Raw genomic sequence first — 21,109 nt, 5'->3', positions numbered from 1 at the left:
AATAACGTCACAATGACGACTCTTTTGGTTGCTGGAGCTTAGTGAATTTTAAGTTACATATCCATTTGCACTTACCTTAATAACCAAACCCTATGAAACAGCCATTTGGTAATACTTGATGGTAGGTGGTTTGTCTCTTACTATTACACATAAGAATATTTTGCTATGCAAAGCAGAGTGAACAAAACACGCAATTGATTACGCGCAGGTGCTTGGATATAAGTGCAATCTAGTAATAATAGACATTTCGTTATCAGAAAGCCTGGTAAAGGTATAGAGATAAAGCAGTTATTACAAAACGCCTATAAGCGAATGAGATAGAGAGTGCCGAAGATCGGCGAAGGTAATAGCATTAAATATTTCTCTAAATAACTCCCTGGCGATTAGGGCAGTATCATGAGGAATATTCCATTACTCTACCTGGTAGTTTTGTTCTACCTGACTGCCGACTTCTTGGATATTTGCCTGGGACAAAAAACTACAACGTGTGAGTAAATCCAATGCAAAGGGCCCCACTGGTTTCTACGTCCCATGTAATGTTTTGGAGGTTAACGGTAATAGTAGTTTAAGGAACTGTTGGGTCGCGTGGCATGAAGAGCTTTCCACCATCCTCCTACGCAATATAACCAGGCCACCTGAAAAAAGGCAATAAAAGTCTCTAGCTGACTTTGGTCTAAGGTGGTGCCTTGGGTATTAGCCTAACTGATTATTATTTTTACCACAATTAATGGGGAACTTGGGAGATTACAAAACATGGCTGGTATTTTCACGTGCAAAATTTATTTTAAAAGCCATCAATAGTGCTTAAAATAGTTTTGACAACAGTTTATTAGTTATAACAAGAACGTTAAAAAATACTAAGAACGACGTGGAATAATATCATCCCCTGCTGCCATGATCTTAAAGAAACCTCTTAAAATTCTGTCTGTAACGCCATATGTAAATTGTAAAACTGGAATATATTTTCCCGCTCTGATTGAAAAATCAAAAATGGAGGTAAGCATTACGACTACTAATTTAATTTTGTTTGAATATTTTATTTCGCATTAAAACATCGCTAGATATGAGATACTCCATTTTTTACGATCATACGAAAATTTATGCACTAGCCAAACAATTCCCCCAAAATTCCCCTTAGTGTTGTACTGAGAAGTACAACTTCAAGGTGCTAGCATTTCATTTTTTATCGTTCTTAGTACGTTTATACGTTCATGGTTAATACCTTTTTAAAGAGAGCCCCTTTAGCCAAACGTTGGATTCACGTAAAACTAGCCCCGAGTTATAGTTTTATATATCCTTAACCAATCAACTAAAATCATAAAAATTATTAAATACACGAGATAATTGTTTGATCAATGAAATTCGGGTGTAAAATATTTACAAGACGTTCTACTTGAATTTTTTGAACTCTTCTCTTTTAAGTTCAATCCGAAAACCACACCACGTAATTTGGAAACTTTATAAGTTTGCAAAGAGTCAACAGATAAGCGATGAAAACTATAAACTAAAGTGCCACTATCAGACTTAATAGAGACAAAGGCGGGAGGTAAGAGAAAACGGCTAAGCCTCCATCCATCACCTCCCGACTTTGTCTGTTCTAGTTCAGATGAGGATGACATAAAACCTTTTATTTCAAAGATTACTTGGACTTGTATCAAATCAAGGATAAGGAAACCATAAATTTGTACTACTCATCTTCCATCTTCGACTCTTCCATCATACTGAAAGCCTCGAAATCATGGTACCCTAATAATGGACAATACTCCTTCACCGTAAATACGCCTACCTCGATATTTGAGACGTACCGAATACAAGGTACGGTACAAAATTTTGGAATCAGAGACAACGATCGCCTAACCGTTAGTATAATGCTAGAAATTCACGTAATTCTCAATAATACCGATAAAGATACCTCTCGTTATTCCCAAATGTAATAGATTACCAGCACGAGTGGCTATTCCAATAAAATAATTTACGACAGCAAACGCTATGGAAGTATTCCAAAATCGTTTTACACGGATATAAGTTACAACAAGGCGCTAATATTCGAACTGAAATTAAAAGGATTCGAAAGGTTCGAAGGATTCGAAATCACTCTCACAGCAGCCAGACGTTGTTTCGGTTAGGGTGTTTTGTACGACATTTCAGTTTACCGTAATATAAATTAACGTGTAAATGGAACACTTTTTAGCATCATTCGATCAAAGATACGACGAATTTTATTGCTCAAATAACTACTGCATCAAAGACAATTTAAAATGCAATGACAGAGACAACTGCGGGAACAATAACGACGAAACCACGACATTTTGTTCCAGTAAGTTTTATCTTGAGAATAATCAACTAGTCTAATACCCAAGGCACCGACCCAGAGTCCGTAAGCTACCTTTAAAGGGAAAATAACCTCAGGTATTTGGTGTGGGACACCAACGTTTGCAGCTCGGGCCGCTCTTGCCTTTGGTTTTAGAAATGTTTGGCGCCACTAAACAGGGTAATTTGAAAAATTGAAGGGGTCTTCCGTAAAAATTGCTTTGCAGGTTATATTCCCTTTAATGACATTATTTCCAGTATGGTTATAGCTCAAAGCAAATTCACAAGCCAGGTTCAAAAAATAAATAATTACCAAAATAAGAGGATATCGCAGATATTGTTTTAGGAATCAGGTAACGAAAGTTAACTATAGTCTAACCTTGGAGGAAAGAGCTACTACTGAAGGTGAAAAGTGGGCGGGCGATAACCAACTACCACCTCTCGTCTTTTCGAGTAGTTTGTAGATTAATTTCAATCCAGTGTTTATATTTGTAGTAGTTAGGAACTTAATTAAAGATCACCACAATCGTACGAACTAGCTCGTAGTGTTTCCCCTAACTTTCACCCAATTAGCGTCCCGAACCAAGTCCCTAAACTGGAAAAATACCTAGTCCATGAACAGCTTAGTAGCTTCCTCTATTCCACCATTTTTTTTCGTCGGCCCAGCACGGCTTCCTCTTCAAGCGTTCGTGCCTCACAAACCTCATGTCTGAGACTAACTACTGGTCAAGCTGGCTTGAACAGGGTCATAGTGTTGTTGTTATTTTTCTTGACTTTGCAAAGGTCCTTGATTCTTTACCACATGCAGCCATCCTCTCAACCTTACACGCTGCGGGGGTGGTGGTGACATGAGCGCTTGGATTTCTGACTGCCTCTCTGACCACAAACAACATGTGGTAATACATGGACAGGCCTCTGATTGGTCTAACGATTGGGCCCCCTGCTTTTTAATGTATTAATTAACTCCCTTCCACCCGTTGTTCGTGCTTCCTTTGTTTCCCTCTTTGCGGATGATACCAAACTTTTTGAGTGTATTAAGTCCATCTCTAACTGTTTTTCACCTAACTGCCGTTGTTGATTGGTGTTGGGCAAAGGGTTTATCACTCAACACTGATAAATAAACTGTTCTCTACCTTTGCCGGCACAACTGTAATCATATTTACAATATTATTGGTACCCCGATAAAAACAACCAGGTCTGGGCGCGAAACCCCGTGACCTTACTACCCAACTCCAAAATCACTTATAATATGCCGTAATCCGACTGGAACGCCCTCCCCCCTGATCTAGTTCCAACAACTAATCGCCATTCATTACGTCGCCATATCTCTGCCCATTTGCGCTATAAAGCCTCCCTGCTATCTCAATAATTAATTATTTTGGTTTAATCTTTCATTTCAAGGTTAATTTATTTAATTTTTTTCTACCTTACGTTTTTGCGCCCTTATTCAACTTATTGGTTGTTTTTTTATATTGTTCTAATATCGTGTTTATTCTAATGTACCAACGAGCTTCTAGAATCTTGCCACTATTTTTTCTCTCCCCTGATTTAATGTCGTTTGTTATTGTTTCCTTATGTTTACATATATATAATTTTGTGTGTGTATTTTTTCCTATATAAACTCCATTGTAACGATGCTCTACCAGAAGACCGCCTTTGAGGCTTATTGAGCATTTATTTTTTCAATAAATAACAAAATCCCTTTCTCGTGAGGTTTGGTCGCTGTGTTATACGTATTATATTTTTACCTCCAATAGAAGCTCTGTCCTCAAAGGTACAACTTGAACAAGCCCGTGTATTGCTCATTTTCCCTTTCTTTCTTATTCTTACGCAAATCCTGTATTTCCCTAAACTTGCAACACACTAGTGTGTTATGGGAAAGCACTAGCTAGTCTAGGTTCACCTCAGCACGCATAGCAAATAGTTTTTCAATACATGATGTAACTAAAGACACCTTTTTGTATTTTATCTAACCAACCAGAAGCATCCATCATCGGGTATTCTGTCGGTGGTGTCTTGCTGTGTGTCGCCTTGGTCACCGGATGCTTTATAATTTGCCGAAGGAGATACGGACACTCTACAACGCAGGCCCAGAGTACCGTCTTCGTACCACCGCAGGGTAACATTTACCCGGGTACTCAGGTACCCGTACCCAATCCAGTACCACCCGGAACGTATCTCTACAATACCAACCAGGCGAACTGGCAACAATTCCCCGACCAAACTGGGAGTGACCCCTACAGAACCCCACCACCGCCGTACCCCGGAATAAACAATCCTTCCTATCCCCAAAATCAACCACGGTACTAGAAGCGCGGCTTTACAAGGAAACCAATAATTTATATTGTAAATATAATATATAATTTTTTGTTTTAATATCATGACGTTTGTAATAAGAATAAACTATGTGAGATAAGACATATTTAGTTTCCTATTCTTTACCAAGTAAACGATACTTGTTTCAACGTCACGAGTATTATTTGCGTAAAGATGCATGGAGAAATACGACGCTATCAGCTGAGTAAACTTACGTGAGGGGTGGATATCGTCACAAAACGTATGGTTTCTGAACGTGATAAGACGTCAATTTTATAATAAAGGATCCGAAAACTTTACAGCGGCTGCCATTATATAGTTTTAAAGCGAGTATAATGCAATTTCTCCACCACGTCATATCGCTGTATCTGATTGTCCAGTTCTTGGACGAATGCCACGGACAAAGCACAAAGTGTGAGTATACCTCTCGAATTTCATCGGGTAACTACAAGTTGTCAGGCTCCCCGCCAGCAATAGGCACAAGTAGGCACGTGCCTACGTTGAAAAAGTTTAGGCCTACTTGGGGGCCTCCAAATTTTTAAAAAAGGTGCCTATGATTGGGCCTCCAAAATCGAAATAAACTTTCGGTTCGTAAGATTTTTACATTTGGGCCTTCTAAAAATGCTTATTTAGAAAGCAGGTTTCTTTGCCAATTTCAAGAGGGTTAGAATGAATGACCGCGATTCCAGATTTTTCCCTTAAAAACTTGATCTTTTGAATCGACTGAAATACTACATGCTAGGCAGAAAGGTGCACCTGACACCTGTTTGCCGTGGTGTCAGTGAGAAGCTACAACACACTGTGTTACACCGATAAGCAACAAACACAGCACCCCACAAAAGGATAACGCAACCCGTTAAAAGTCGCGCATTTCCTTTTTCAAGACTACTAAGCTATTACAAACAGTCTTTTTCAAGACACATTGGATTTTGAGGTGTTGAAGGATAAACCGGAATTTTTTGCCAAGATTCAACTTTAGAGAGATCCTGCGTTAGATGTGTTTGTACTAAGAATTTTGATAAGTTTTGTGTCATCTGCAAAGAGACTGGGGAAAGAATGGTCGACTGCTGAAGGTAAACTATTGATTTATATTGCAAATAAGAATGGTTAATATTAGGAGCGCACAGCTATGAAATTAGATATGAGGAAAGTATAAATCATTCTAACGCCGATGGACTAAGTCGTTTACCTTTATTATCAAAACCAATAACACCACCAATACCATCCGAGTATGTCTTCGCAATTAGCCAACTCAATCAAGGACCTCTCGACTCGATACAAGTAGCTGAAGAAACAGCAAAAGACCATATTTTGAAGCAAATCTACAAATTTGTTCAACAAGGATGGCCAAACAAATTAGAAGAACATTTCAAGCCATACTGGAAGAGAAGATATGACTTGACTATTCATGAAGGAGTTTTATTAGCTACCGATCGGGTGGTCATACCGAAAACGTGCCAAGAAGTTATTCTGGATGAACTGCATAGTTCACACCAGGGAATGGTGCAAACAAAGCGATTAGCCAGGAGCAAAGTTTGGTGGCCAGAATTGAACACCAACATTGAAGACAGAATTAGAGCATGTTCAAAAAGTCTTTGTAAAAAACTATGGTAAGGGAGAAAATTGGATAGAGAGAACTGTAAAAATTCTATCGGAAATATGATGTATGGGATTGATATTGGGAGAGGTATTATTAGAAAACATCAGAACCAATTGAGACTAAGGAGTGAGAAGTTATTAAAACCAACCGTGTCTGAGACATCAACAACTGGAGCCAGTAAAATGAATCCAAATCCAGATGCAGGGTACAGATCAGTATTACAACCACTGATCCAGAGTCATCAACAACCACCGATCCAGAGTCATCAGCAACCACCAATCCTGAGTCCTGACAATGAATCTCCAAGCTGGAGTAGCAAATCATCACCAAGTCGATCACCGAGTCGCAATCCTATCTTATTACCACGACCAGACTCGAGACCAGAGCAACAGCCTACCACAAGCATCTCTATTCCTAGTGTAGCCACATCATCAGAAGGAGCCCGATCAAGGATACTTATTAGACAAGATTTTGACAAAGAGCCTCACTCGAGTAGACACAGACCACACGTACGAAGATCCAGTCGAAGACGTAAATCAATTAAAAGACTTAATTTATGAACTGAAATGTTTAATCGTGAATGTAGTTAAAATACACTATAATCAGTCTATTTAAAAAAGAGGTGATGTTATGAACTATAATAGACAGGGGGCGCCACTGGGTGGGGAAGCTGAGGGAGCTCTAGTTCTATGACCACCTAAACAGTGGTCTACCGGCTGCCGACATGTTCGGTACTCTTACTTAAAACTTCATATGTAAAAATCATCATCATCATGGAAATAAATCTTGTAGCTTCAATAGAGAGTGTTTAATTAACAAGAACAAACACATCAGATTGATTAAATATAGATTAGTTTTTTTAATCTTGATTACCCTGATTTAATCTTGATTACCCTCATTTAGTTACGATCACCCTGATTTAATCACGATTACCCTGATTTAATCATTTTACTATGATTAAGACGCAGCCAAAATGGAAGTGACCTGCCCCTCGGAAAAATCTAATCGACGAATGTCATTCCTTGATTAAAATGCCTTTAAAAAAATCCATTGCAGGGGAAACTTTTAGAAATCATGTCAAAATTTAAAAACAATCGTTAAAAGTCAGGAACTTTTTGAAATAAACATTATAGATGGGGCCTCTAAATCAGGCTGGGCCTATGTGCAGAAAATTCTTGGCGGGGCTACTGCAAGTTGTAACTCGTAGTGAGGTCTAAATTGACCTAAGGCGGTACTAATCAGTTATACATTTTAGCATAAGTTGATAATAAAAGAACTTCGAGGGTAAGCAGCAATGGCCTTGCGACCAAATTCAGGTCCACCCGCGGGATGTCGGCAAGGACCCTCTTTCAAATTTCGTTAATGTCTTCAGAATTTTTCAGGATAGTGTACCATTAAATATACAAGTTAGGGCCAACGTTTAACCCTTAAACATACAAGTTAGAGCCAACGTTTAACCCTTAAACCTACAAGTTAGAGCCAACGTTTAACCCTTAAACATACAAGTTAGAGCCAACGTTTAACCCTTAAACATACAAGTTAGAGCCAACGTTTAACCCCTAACAATACAAGTTAGAGCTAACGTTTAACCCTTAAACATACAAGTTAGAGCCAACGTTTAACCCTTAAACATACAAGTTAGAGCCAACGTTTAACCCTTAAACATACAAGTTAGAGCCAACGTTTAACCCTTAAACATACAAGTTAGAGCCAACGTTTAACCCTTAAACATACAAGTTAGAGCCAACGTTTAACCCCTAACAATACAAGTTAGAGCTAACGTTTAACCCTTAAACATACAAGTTAGAGCCAACATTTAACCCTTAAACATACAAGTTAGAGCCAACGTTTAACCCTTAAACATACAAGTTAGAGCTAACGTTTAACCCTTAAACATACAAGTTAGAGCCAACGTTTAACCCCTAACAATACAAATTAGAGCTAACGTTTAACCCTTAAACAGCTAGAGCCGACATTTATCCCTTAAACATACAACTTAGAGCCATCGTTTATCGCTTAAACATACAAGTTGGAGCCAACGTTTATCCCTTAAACATTCGACCCTAAACTTTAACGGTTCTTTCACATTCAGTTTGTTTATATCCGCCATTATTAGTGAGCGTAATTTATTAAATGGAGAGTAACCCTAGCTTCCGTCAGCTTCCGTCATTCCTCACTCTTGGCGTAACAGCCTAGAAGGTAATTCAAAATCCTCCAGAATAGTTGTAATATGAGTAAATAGACGTCGGACTCTTCCAACAATACTCCTATTAAGATAATATAATTTTTTTTTTCATATGTGGTCAGTGGCGTAGCTGAGAACTCAAAGCCCCCCCCCCCCCCGCAAAAATCTCAATTGGGCCCCCCTTTTCAATTTTTTTTATGGTGAGCAGGGCTCCGAAGCTCCCCCCCCCCCCCTGGGCCGCAGGCCCTGTAGACCATCAGCTACGCCACTGTATGTGGTTAGTTCTGTATTAAGGAAATTCTGAAGAGCAGCCACTGATGGGAAAGTAGGGGAAAGGTCAGACTTTTTCATTGCCCAATAGAAAAGAAAGGGAAAGTATATAACGTTTCACCTGCTTTCTTATTGGTGGAATTCCTTAACCACTTGTAGGTAGTGGTACCTAGGAGCAACAAACACAAGGAGAACGCAGCTAGCCTTTGAACACGCTAACGAAGTGTTGTGTACAAATTTCATTGGACGAACCTGTACACTGAACGTTTTACGGAAAGGGGGAAGACAATTTCCGAATTTTCCCCTTCCGACGGCAGCAGGCGCTAAAGCGTCTAACCAATGAAAAATGTACACAAGAAACTCTACGAGTTTTGACGGGTTGCGTTCTCCTTGTGTGGGGTGCTGTGTTTGTGGCACCATCTAATCGTAGTTCAGAAATAATCCGTACTAACTAAAAATATAATTTACAACAAAGTCGGTGCATTTGAAGTCGAAAATCGCTAGAAGTACTAAAATGGGCAAATGACCCACTTCCGGCGCCCCGATCTCACCAATTTTAGCCATGCTGGCGACGACATGATATTTGCAATTGATTGACGTATCATGTGTCTTTGTACCTCTAACGTACCGCGATAAATCGGTTGAACACCGGTGGCGGTGGACACCATTCGTAATACTAATACACCCAATTCCGGTTCTATAATTACCACTAATGTTTACTTAAACCTAAAAAAATTACTTTGAGATTAATCTGGAAATCTTGTTTATTAGTTCTTTTCATAATCAATGTTTTGTCGACTTCATTTATTAGTACCGGGTATTTAGACATATTTTGGACCAAGAAGGGAAATAAATATGCACAAGCTGAAAAATTCAGGATCGAAGCGGGTTATGGTCCTTTATTACCCCCCAAAAGTCCCCAAGGATCCGGAGGCCGCTATCGCCGCCATCTTGGAAAATGCCCGCCGCACCGGAAGTTGCAATATTTCGAGAACTAACGGTCCGATTTCGATGAAATTTACGTTAAACGATGCGTTTTAAAGATTTAAAAAAATGCGTTTTAAAGATTTAATTTTAAATAAACACCGAATTTAACACTGCACTGGGGAATAAAGGTCAAAATAACTATAAACGTTGGGAAAAATCGATTAAAATTCAATATTTGATTTTTTTCAAATGTTACCAATGATTCTAATTTTTTTCAACACAACGTCGTTCACCTTAATGCGTGGCTTAATCTAACGATTTTTTCCGTTTCAAAAAAATTATAGGCGTCAATCGAGCATACAGGCTCAACTCAACGCGGTTTAAAGCGATGTGCCGTTAGGTTCGGCGTCTAATAGCAAGAAGAGACTTAGATCGTCTCTTGAAGAATTTCACTTCAAATCTAATAGATGAGTAAAGAAATTGTTTGCCAGTTTTTCTTAAATTTTCACGGGGAAGGTATTTTGAAACAGAGGGAAGAAAATGGAGGTTATCCAGTAATATTTGTGATGGTAGCGGCATCTTACGGCTGATTTTTACAACTATAAACCTATTTTCATTGGTCTATGAACGTCGGCTGCTTATGTTGTTATTTATGGATTACGATATACATGAAGGATCTCTTATCGTTTTACTATTATTAAATATAATTAGTTTAAATTAGCTTTGTTAAATGAGTTTCCAGGGTGGTTCCAAGTGTTGCCTTAAAGGTTGTAAAAGCTTTCCTTTTGGTAAAATGAAATCTTCATTTAAAATCACTTTCAAAGCAAACCTACATTGAAAGATGCATTAAGCCTTGTCCGAAAAATATTTTTAAATTTAGATTTTAATATTATCATACCATGCTTTTTTTTAGTTGTTAAGTTCATCTCCAGAAACTACGTTTTTCTTTTTTCGAAACCTTTTTAATCATTAACACTCAATATTTAAATAAATTAGTTTAAGATGTCGAACACTGAACCGCCACTTCGCCGGAACATTTTGTAAAAGTGTACAAGTAGTATAATTTACGTTCTGCGCAGACTCCCGTAATAGCCAATCAGGTTCTCCTTTCCTACCCACAATTCCCTCGGAAGTTCGTTAAAAAGATTTCAAATGGAAAGCGGTTTTATTTACTCGTCTATTGTTTATTTTGTGGGAATGATTTGAACGAAGGACAACTAAAAAAACAAAAACTACAATGCCGTAAATTAGTTTCGGAAGTAACTACGTTAGAATTAATCGATGCCATAAAGAAACGAGCTACAGAACTAAAGATAAATTTTGGCGAAATTGTACACATGCACTCGTCTAAATGCTGTCGTTGATTTAGTGGCCGCTGAAGCCAGATACTACCGACATTGCCGAATTAAATTTTTCTAGCATAAAGAATCAATGGGTCATTTAGGAAGACCGGAAGACCCAGAACTATTAGAAGCGTTTTCAAAATTTCATTCGATAACGCGGACTTCAATAATAAAACTTTAACGGGACATAGCATGGGAGGTATAAAATGTATTACTCCGCAATGTAAAGACGTAAGCGATACGATCCTACTTCCCCGTAGAAAAGACGTAACCCATCAAGATATCATATCACGTGGTACAATATCGATTAAAACCTACAAAATGGCCACTACCTCGGGGATGAAAGGTATCTTTGTTAAGGACGTTATCAATCTATCGAACTACACTACTGGACATGCGTCAGATTTATAGCCCGGTGTACCCGGTAAGATTTAAACCACACCACCGGAGGTCTGTCATCATTATGCCCTACGCCAGCGTCCACAGACCCGGACAGGCGGCAAAACCAGCATGGGTAGCAGAACCCCACCACTGATCGTCGCGCCCTTGACGCAAGCCACTCAACCCAGCAGAAGGTGCAGCAAAGGGTCGACCAGCCCCCACTTCGCATACAGCAGTGGGAATAAGAGCGGATGCTCTGGCAACGCCAGCCGACACCCAACCTAGAAAGGTAGGGAGCCAAGCCCATTGGAAGGAGCGCCTAAAGGGGAACGGCGGGCACACGGCAGCCCGCATAACCCGGCACAGCTGGCACCGGATATCCCGGTGGAACCCCAAAAGGCCGGGAGATGGGTCCGCCGTGCCCTCATACGGAGGCCCGCAGCCCCACAGCAGGCAACTCAATCCGCCGAGACGGCCAGTTTGCAAGGCCCCTCTCCGTTAGCCTGGGCCGAAGCCCAGTTACCAGCCCACACCGGACCGAAGTCGGAGGTGGAGATAGGACCATTTGGACGGAGCTAACATCTCCCAGTGCGCCACCGACTCCCCGGTAAAGCCACCAGTTATTGCACACTCCGACCCCTCGTGGGCCCGAACTACACTACTATAAAAATTTCGTCGTTCTTAAAATTAGATACCATGCGGATTTCAACATATTGTTTCAAGGCCGAGCCAAGCCCTAGCTGGAATGGCTATATGCAAATTGCGACGAAAGCTGAAGCCTATGATAAGAGCCGGATCGACGTTTGGCCATTTATTAATTTGGACCCAAGAAATTCAATTCAATTCAATTCAATTCAATTTTTTTATTTAGTTATCAAGTTACAATTCCTCAATATGAGGAGTTTAGGGCCAAGTCAATAGTTACTCATAGCCCTCTCCTTTCATATTATTCTTAGTTGTATTTATTTTAATTTATTTTTAAGAAAAGAGTAATATCTTATCTACCATCTATACCGCTCTTCTATTCGCTAAAGAAGAGTGCGAAAAACATAATCAAACGTTACACCAACCTAAATATTGGAAAGCTCGGGAAATGGTCCAAGCTTCGGTAATCGGAGAAAGTTTAGTAAATATCGTAGTAAGACTAGGGGGATTTCACCTCCTTATGTCATTTCTTGGCTCCATTGGATACATTATGTCCGACTCAGGCTTAGAAGAACTCTGGGAAACAGTTTACGCAAAAGCGTCTGTCAAACATATGACATCGGGAAAAGCTTTCTCTAGATCGCTTAGAGCACACTTTTTAACACAAGAAGCTCTTGCCTATCAGATCTTAAAGGACAGTTCCGAAGACCTTGACACGATATGCGATCATAAGTGAGATAAATATCAATGTCTTTAAAGGCAAAATGACAATTGCACAAAGCCTAGAAGAAAAATGCGTTCAGATTATGAATGATATAATCAATAGAAAATTGTGCACTCTGGAAAGCAACAACGCAACGGGAAAGCTATGGGTTCAATAGCTCGGCCTGAAAGCAATTTCTGAGTTGGTTGGAAAATCTAAAAGTGACACCACATCAGCATTTTTAAAAAAAAAGGGAGGAATTCAGTCCTAAAAGTCCCCAAGAATGATGTAGAAGTGAGAAATAAACTTCAAATATTCAGGAGTGAAGGAGCTTCTCCGGATGATCGTGCAAAAGCGGGAGAGTCTTTTTTACTCGCCCTGTACGGACATAAGCGGATAAAATCATTAGACGAAGCGAGATACTATTCGTAAAACCGCATCGTAGCCGCACAATCTCCATCCACTAAGTTTTCTTTAGCAGACTTGCCAGCAACTACAGACAGTGCCAGGCAATATGATCTTTCAGAAATCATTAGTTGCAAGTGCAAAACAATGTGCAGTGGAAGATGTTCTTGTAAAATTGCAGGACTTTACTGTAACAATGTTGAAGAAGTTTCGCTAGGAATTGACGAATAAATAATTTGTACGGCATTCTCTCAAATAAAGTTTTGAATATTTGTATCGTAAACGCAGTGGCGTAGGAACTCGGGGGGTACAGGGGTACAATGTACCCCCTGGAAATTGGAAAGGGGCTAAAAATTCGTTTGAGAGGGGCGCCAAATTGTTTTAGAAGGGACGCAAAAAACCTGTCGACGAAGGGGGCGCCAAAATCAGCATCCAAACTGTACCCCCTTAATCCAAAACGTTCCTACGCGCCTGCGTAAAAGAAACTACAAGTAAAAGTTTGAACTTAATTTACATGAGCGCAATTAACGTTGCGAGTAACCAAACCAAAGTGATATTAAAATAGCAAACATCTAAACAGAAGGAGGCGGTATCTAACAAATCATTGTATTTCGCTTGATAAAAAACCGATTTTGAAACCGAAAAGATCGTTAGATTAAGCCACGCATTAGGTTGAACGACGTTGAGTTGAAAAAAAAATTAGAATCATGGGTAACATTTGAAAAAATAAAATATTATTATTATTATTTTCCGACGTTTATAGTTATTTTGACCTTTATTCCCCAGTACAGTGTTAAATTCCGGGTTTATTTAAAATTAAATCTTTAAAACACATCGTTTAACGTAAATTTCATCGAAATCGGACCATTAGTTCTCAAGATATTGCAACGTCCGGTGCGGCGGCCATTTTCCAAGATGGCGGCGGTAGCAGCATCCGGATCCTTAGAGACTTTTGGGGAGTGATAACACTGATAAAGGACCATAACCCGCTTCGATCCTGAAATTTTCAGCTTGTGCATATTTATTTCCCTTCCAAATGCTTATCTACCCTGTACTTTATAAGTATATCTACTTTGTAAGCTTGTGAATTTTACCAATAATGTATTCAGGAATTTCAGAATAACAAAGAATATGTGGTAGTTAAAGGAAATAGGGTTAAAAATTAGGATTCCATTTAGCAGGTTTATAACCCTAGGAATTAGTGTACAAATCGTAGGTAATCACGGGAATTCACTTAAGAAAATGACCGAAAATCACCAAAACGTTATGAGATATCAATGAAAATCGTGGAGATATCAATGAAAATCGTGGAAATATTGTGTGAAATTACAAAAAGATATTTAAAAATCCGTTGCCAGGTGTAAAAAATGTTTACGAGGGTTGAATCTTCGCTGTAATTGGTTAATAAGTTTAATTACAGTTATTACATATGATAAATATTTGGGAATCAGAAATCTTCTGTACCTTTTTATCTGTGAGATACTTCCACCAAAAGGATGTTCATTACACACTTTTGACTCTAATAATTCGGAATTTTGTTACAGATTACTTGGACGACTACCCGAGCAAAGACAAAAAGACTATTAATCTACGGTACAACGCTTTCGATTCTTCCATCGTCCTGAAAGGGTCCAGCAGCAAACACCCCAAAGAAGGACACTACACCTTCACTGTCGTCGTTCCCAATGAAATGTTCGACAGTTTTCGAATTTACGGAACGGCGCAATCGTTCGATATTAGGGACAGCGACCAGCTACTGGTCAGTGTAACTATACTAGAATATCTGTATAGATTGTTATAAATTTCCATTCCCTCAGGTAATTAGAACAACAGGTTCCTCCAACGACACGATCTACAACAGTCGATCTACCTCAATCAAGCCCAAAACATTCAATACAGACAGTTTCTACAACAAGGCGCTCATATTCGAGCTCAAACTATCCGGCTCGAAAAAATTTAAAGGATTTGAAATTACTCTAACCGCGGAGCGGGCCTGTTCTGGTAAAACCGTAATAATTAGTTAATACCATAAGTTTATAGTTATATTTCAAATAAGGATTTCAGTTTCCTATTTTCCGCGTTTTTAATTGTTAGCTATTTCTAGGATTACCACATATTTTTGGTGGACTAAAGTTATTAGGCCTAATTACTATTCATCATGGTCGTATCATTAATTATTTCCACCAACGGACACACTTCGGGATCATAATTTTAGACTTATAGTTTATCCTAGCAAATAGAATCTAACCATACTAAGCTTCGTCGTATTGGAAACACTGTTTTACAGTGGGTCATAAGTACAATGAGTTACCATGCTCAAACGGCTACTGCATTCAGGACAGTTTGAAATGCAACGGACGAAACAACTGTGGAGATAACAGTGACGAATCCAATTTATTATGTCGAAGTAATTAAGTTTATCATTTTAACATTTACAGGCATATTTGAATTTTGATTATTTTCAATAGAAAGTAAACTAGTTGGGTTCGTCGTTGGAGGAATCTTGTTGTTCATCGCGGCGATCGCTGGATGCGTGGCCTTCTGCCGTCGATTCAATAGACATCCCACGTTTATCACTACAAGTACCACGGTCTTACCGTCAACGGCTAACATTTACCCTGCCGTTTCTCAAGTACCGCCGGGTACGTACCTCTACAACACCAACCAAATCAACTATCCCGGTCCCAATCCATACTACAACCCGAATCAACCGCAACAAATGCCGCCACCCATGTACCAAGGTGGTTCGGACAAACAGTCGTTGTATCCTGGATTTCCTCAGGGAGAACCACGATATTAGAGCAATATAGAATTATCTCTTAGAGAAAAGTATCCAGATAAGGATACTGCTAATATTATTCTACACCATATAGGGATATGTTATGTCCTGGATACTTCTCTCGTAAGAGCTATATTAGATACTTCTGATAGAATTAAATGTAAGATAATGATAGTTTGTAAGGAATTAAATAATAAAAAAGTATTAATATATGTATTTATTTACACTAAGACAATAAATAATAATTTAAATTGTACCAATTGGCATATTTATTCCTGTTTCAGTTTTTTTTTAAAGATCTCGCGATTTGATACCCAATAATAAAAAGGAAGAAACTGGTCTGGGAACTTGACACAATTCGATAATCAATCCATATAAAAAAAACGTTTATAAAGTATCGTGGTAACCGTATCCAAAATTAAGGAAAGTCGTCAACTCGTCATTGAAAAGTCTTTATAATTTATGAGCCAAACTTTCAGTGAGTATTTGACAAGTAAAAAGCGAGCAAAATTTCCAAGTTTACATTGTGAAATGACTGATAACGAAAAGGGTATTTTTGACGCATTTTCCGGTTGTCGGTGCCCTCCCCTGACTCGTCCTCCAGCAACGAACGATAGGCAATAAAAAAAATCAAGGCTACAAAGATAACGGCCTTAAAGACGATGTACGTTGGAAAAAACATCGGGCTTAAGCTATTGGGGATTACGATCAGCCATCTAGAAGAGCTCAAAGTCGAGATATGTAGTTTTCTGATATAATAAATCTAACGCGCGAACACTTGGTCGCGGAAGAAAATGAAAATTAACAGTTTTCTGGTGGTGTTCATGGTGGGAAACGCGGCGAGTTACCAGTATCGTAAGTTCAAAATCAACTAGACTGGTTCATTTATAACCTAACTAGCTTCCTGCGTGTATAGATTCAATGGATCAGTTCCCGGAAGGAGCAAACAGTTTGATTAGGTTGTCATTTCCGGAAAGTCCAAATTCAGCGATGGTCTTGGGTTTAGAGACTAAAAACGCCAACAGGGGGAAATATTCCTTAACCATCCTACCACCGTTCGGTTACAAAAGCGGCCTGCTTGGGACGGTTCAATTTCTAAGCCTGAGAAGGACCAGCAAAGGACAGTGTTTAGATCACTTAACAGTAGGTCATTACTTTGGATATTTTAGCTGATATTTGTAACTAGGATTTAATTTAATATCACGCGCGTAGTTAAGAGTGTGGGAAGGTTCCAAATACGCCAACTTATTCTCCCGGGAATGCAACTTCAGAGCCATAAGTACTCCGCGTACTTTCTACATTGAGAAAAGACTCCAGAAACAAGAAGGGTTTCAAGTACAATTGCAAATCGAGGAAGGAGTCGAAATCGCTAACGAAACATTTGGTTTCGAGTTCACCTTTACGGCGTTCAACCGCAAAAACCGTAACTGCATTTTTCGAAGTTTCCTACTTAAAATATATTTAAGTAACGTTCAGACTATGCATTTTCATTTGTTTCAATTAGTCATTCATGTCCAATATGTGACTCTGCGCTGTTCACACCATAAAATTGGTGTCCTTCTAGGGAATTTAGAAATTAGGTTTAGTCTATCAAAATTATTTGTAATTTAGACAAAACTTTTCTAAATAATAGCAATATTATAGACTAAGCACACGACGGGTCAAAAATTTAAAATTTCGAGAGACAGTGACGTCAAGGAATAACTGAATTTCATTGGTTAAATTTCAAATAAATATGTTCCAAAATAAAAATTAGGCACGCAAAATGGGTCACAGTTAGTTGGACAAAATTGGTGTCCTTAATAATTGGAATTAAACGTTGTATAGGCTGAACGTTCCTTTATATTTCTGTTTATATTGATATTTCTATTTCCATTTGAAGAACGACGTTGTGAAATGGGCTACTTTGATTGTTCCGATTTCTGCATTTACGCGAATTTCGTTTGCGATCGACGAGACAACTGCGGAAATTGGAAAGACGAGGTCAACTGTGGTCGAGGTAATGCTCACAAAAGTTAAAATAAAAATATCTTGCTTCTAACGTCGCTTACTTTACTAGACAACCACCAATTCATTAATCTAAGAATATGGGACAGCAAATTAAGATTTTAAATCCCACCCACGCATGCTTTGTAACGAAAGTTTGCTTTTCGTGAATGACGTGAAACCCTTTCACACAGACGATCGCCATCTATGTTTACGTTTTGCTATTAAAAAGCAGAGGAATTTACGGTACGAAGTATGTGAGGGTGGTAGCAGAGGATATTGCCCCATATTCTTAAAAATGTTAATGCGTTTTTGGTCTTGACTAGAAGATATAGCCATTTATAAATTACCACAAGAGGGACTTGTTGCCATTAATTTTTATTATGTTACATTAGAGCTGTAGTTCGAGTTCGGCGTTAAGTTTTGCCTATTTTAAACAATTTGTAAATATTGTAAATCGTTAAATGTTATTTCTTAACGTTTTGCATTTTAAAGTGATCGCTTTAGAGTGCCTCATCATTGTTTATTGAACATATTTTCAGAATCTTTTTCGTTTTCCGAATGGTTATTGACAAAGACTTAGGGTTTATTATATGCCTAATGGGGCATTACAACTTTTGTTGATAAACTTGTTAGTTGTCTTTATAACTAGCATCAAAACGAATTTTTGAGTTGCAGTGCACAACAAAAGTTGGCTAGTTACTGAATTGAACTAATTAAATTATTCAACAAATTTAAAGAGGAATAGAAATTTAATCCCTGAATATGTTATTCCTACCTACTTCCAGTAACGTTCAGACATACATGTAAGTTCAGAATCTGTCGATTGTATTTTTATTAACCAGAAGTTTATCAGTCAAACGACGAGATAATTTTAACGCCTCCCGGAAGCTACAGTTTCTATTCCTCTTCTATGTCTTCTTGGGTATATATTTTAACGCTACTAGAACGCAGAATTCGACGCTGCCTTAAACTAATTCAGATAAGCAAAAAATGACAAGGTAATTTGTTAGGCTTACAAATCCCTCTTGGCGTTGTTTGTTAATGATTTCATTAGTACGAATTGATAGAATATTTATTGTACATTAAACTGCATAGTTCGGCGATGCGATTTTTAACTAATTTCTAAATTAAACCTTTGTAATAACAGATCTCAAGGGCCTCATTGGAATATGCATTTTGTCAGTTTTCCTAACTCTAGTGACGGTCGTGATGGCATGGCGCAAATGCCGTTTGCGTCATAGGCCTCTGTCGCCGGAAGAGATTGGCGAAAACAGGGGCAGACGCCCCAGCCGCGCTCCCAGTTCCTTCCCGCCGGAATGGTCTAGTGAATATCAACAAGCATTGCAAGACCCGCCGCCGCCCTACAAAGAATTGATCGACCCCCCACCTCCATCGTATTTCGAAGTGGCTCCACCCAGTCTATGCATACCCAACAATAACGTGTCTAACGTCACGACAACGTACACGAACAGAAATTGATAAACAATAAGTCTGATTATTATGTAAATAACGGGCTCCAATTTTATTTTGTCAGGAAACATATTGAGTGGAATTAAGTGACATCTATCGTCGCTAACGCAACCGATTCCAACTTAAAATCGAAGCGCATTGAAAGAGTTTTAGAAAAAAAACGTATCTCGATAGATATTCTATTGGCCTCTGAACAGAGCCATATTTTAACAAAAACGTGATAGCCAATCCTAAGACGTTCGATCCGAGATGGCGCTAAGTTCGTTGCTGGAAATAAATATGACGTTTAGTCGCTCCAAGTATAAAAATTTAAAAACGCGTCAACTGAAAGAAGTAATATATTATTTGACCGAAAGCTCATTTGAATTCGTTAAATTACGATTGGCCATCGCTAGACTTAGAAACCTAATCGTACTTGTAAGTGCTACATCGTGATATTGAGAAATTTAATTTCGTACTTAGTGCGTGATTAAAAAATCGATTAACAGAGAGACATTAACGGTTTGACGTTCTCAACCTCATCTTTAATGAGTGCCATTACCAGGAAATAATTTTATCTATGGTCAAAAACATTGTGATATGTAACTCTACGCTGGGACACACTATTCACGTCCGAAACTGGGTTCTAGGTGGCGCTGCGGAACTGAAGATTTCTCGAGTGTGCTATAAATTTAGTAGAGAAATTAAAATAAAATCTGATAATAGTTGTTACTCCGTATTCCATTGTAATAATAAAGCAAGCAATTCCAAAGAAAGGGAATATATTTTCATAAGTTTCTCCTAAGCGATTAACTTTGGTTGTCAGTGATTTGGCATATTAAATATCCTACAAACTGGTCTAGAGTTTCCAAACAAAATCTGAAAATTATATTATAATGCCAATATTAACCTTTTACAGATTCAGTCATCCATGTTGAGACTGTCGCGTAAGTCTTAAAATGTGGCATGAACTAGTTCAAAAAAAGTCCACCTGTGACGTGCCGTACCAACTTCAGTGGCACGGTGAAGTTTAAAGCAAGTGGCGGCTTTATCAAAAAAAGTAAAAAAAGTTTTCAAAAATGCTTCTAAAAGCGCTTCTATAGGTGGCAGCACCTTCCGGGGACTTAAACGAAAGGCGAGTTGTCTGTAATCTTTTTAATAAGTTGATAATCACGTGATTTAGAAAAAACAATCAAGGCCAGAAGCTCCTAATTTGCCACACCTTTTAGCAGGGCCGCCTTATCCATAAGGCAGACTAGGCAAAGTGCCTAGGGCCTACGATAATTTAAGGAGATATAAGGGCCTATGATTGCATATAATAGGGCCTACGAAGGTCCGAAAAGTCGGTAAATGAGACATTTTTGCCTAAGGTTTAAAACGGCCCTGCCTTTTAGGCTAGATTTTGATGCTTACTTGTTTTAACTAATACCCTATCGACATCTAGCGCGAGCAAATGCAACTAGACAGAAGCCGCCACTTGCTTTAAGCAGAATCTGCTAAGTAGTTTTCCCCTCAGACAGTTGTACGAAATGCGGTGCTGTTGACACTGTGGAACACATTCTCTTCGTCTGCCCCGACCAGCTTGCACCTCGGCTGCGTCTACACTCCGCCCTCCACAAGAGGCATCTACCGGTTTCTTTAGATGGGGTCCTCAAGGCGGTTCACGCGGGCTTCGCCGAGGTGGTCGCTGCCACCTGCGTCATTCTCCGACGTGCCATTCGTATATGAGTACTCCTTTCTGACATTCATTGTGTATTTTACTCGGTCGTGTTTTATAGTTATATTGTGCATCTTCATTATTATTTTT

The 21,109-nt window shown here is 38.8% G+C and overlaps 3 protein-coding genes across 3 annotated transcripts; all 3 read left to right on the top strand.

Annotated features, from left to right (window-relative positions):
* Positions 1 to 289: 289 nt before the first annotated feature.
* Positions 290 to 4,726, top strand: LOC149924981 (uncharacterized). The gene is made up of 5 exons (XM_090160111.1): positions 290 to 487; positions 1,639 to 1,859; positions 1,938 to 2,121; positions 2,192 to 2,317; positions 4,292 to 4,726. Exons 1-5 carry the CDS (start codon positions 397 to 399, stop codon positions 4,618 to 4,620), a joined length of 951 nt encoding a protein of 316 aa, XP_090016237.1. The 5' UTR covers positions 290 to 396; the 3' UTR covers positions 4,621 to 4,726.
* A 96-nt stretch (positions 4,727 to 4,822) lies between these two features.
* On the top strand, positions 4,823 to 15,970 carry LOC149924980 (uncharacterized). The gene is made up of 5 exons (XM_090160747.1): positions 4,823 to 5,040; positions 14,630 to 14,844; positions 14,903 to 15,086; positions 15,373 to 15,492; positions 15,554 to 15,970. Exons 1-5 carry the CDS (start codon positions 4,962 to 4,964, stop codon positions 15,883 to 15,885), a joined length of 930 nt encoding a protein of 309 aa, XP_090016873.1. The 5' UTR covers positions 4,823 to 4,961; the 3' UTR covers positions 15,886 to 15,970.
* Positions 15,971 to 16,562: 592 nt separating this feature from the next.
* On the top strand, positions 16,563 to 20,078 carry LOC149924979 (uncharacterized). Its single transcript, XM_090160070.1, has 5 exons — positions 16,563 to 16,719; positions 16,781 to 17,007; positions 17,077 to 17,287; positions 17,747 to 17,863; positions 19,001 to 20,078. The coding sequence occupies exons 1-5, from the start codon at positions 16,659 to 16,661 to the stop codon at positions 19,330 to 19,332; spliced, it is 948 nt and encodes a 315-aa protein (XP_090016196.1). The 5' UTR covers positions 16,563 to 16,658; the 3' UTR covers positions 19,333 to 20,078.
* The last annotated feature ends 1,031 nt before the right edge of the window (positions 20,079 to 21,109 follow it).

Source organism: Leiobunum rupestre, chromosome 10 (genome assembly GCF_980474605.1).
Source record: "Leiobunum rupestre chromosome 10, qqLeiRupe1.1.hap1, whole genome shotgun sequence".
Lineage (NCBI taxonomy): Eukaryota > Metazoa > Arthropoda > Arachnida > Opiliones > Sclerosomatidae > Leiobunum > Leiobunum rupestre.
This window is presented reverse-complemented; position numbering and strand designations above follow the sequence as displayed.

What these genes read in the sequence shown, in the direction of transcription:
- LOC149924979 (XM_090160070.1), top strand. Translation starts at nt 16,659, where the DNA reads ATGAAAATTAACAGTTTTCTGGTGGTGTTCATGGTGGGAAACGCGGCG. An exon ending in CGCGGCGAGTTACCAGTATC is followed by an intron (nt 16,720 to 16,780) that starts GTAAGTTCAAAA and finishes CTGCGTGTATAG; the next exon opens with ATTCAATGGATCAGTTCCCG. An exon ending in AGTGTTTAGATCACTTAACA is followed by an intron (nt 17,008 to 17,076) that starts GTAGGTCATTAC and finishes TCACGCGCGTAG; the next exon opens with TTAAGAGTGTGGGAAGGTTC.
- LOC149924981 (XM_090160111.1), top strand. Translation starts at nt 397, where the DNA reads ATGAGGAATATTCCATTACTCTACCTGGTAGTTTTGTTCTACCTGACT. An exon ending in GGGACAAAAAACTACAACGT is followed by an intron (nt 488 to 1,638) that starts GTGAGTAAATCC and finishes TTTATTTCAAAG; the next exon opens with ATTACTTGGACTTGTATCAA. An exon ending in GAGACAACGATCGCCTAACC is followed by an intron (nt 1,860 to 1,937) that starts GTTAGTATAATG and finishes CAAATGTAATAG; the next exon opens with ATTACCAGCACGAGTGGCTA.
- LOC149924980 (XM_090160747.1), top strand. Translation starts at nt 4,962, where the DNA reads ATGCAATTTCTCCACCACGTCATATCGCTGTATCTGATTGTCCAGTTC. An exon ending in CCACGGACAAAGCACAAAGT is followed by an intron (nt 5,041 to 14,629) that starts GTGAGTATACCT and finishes ATTTTGTTACAG; the next exon opens with ATTACTTGGACGACTACCCG. An exon ending in GGGACAGCGACCAGCTACTG is followed by an intron (nt 14,845 to 14,902) that starts GTCAGTGTAACT and finishes CCATTCCCTCAG; the next exon opens with GTAATTAGAACAACAGGTTC.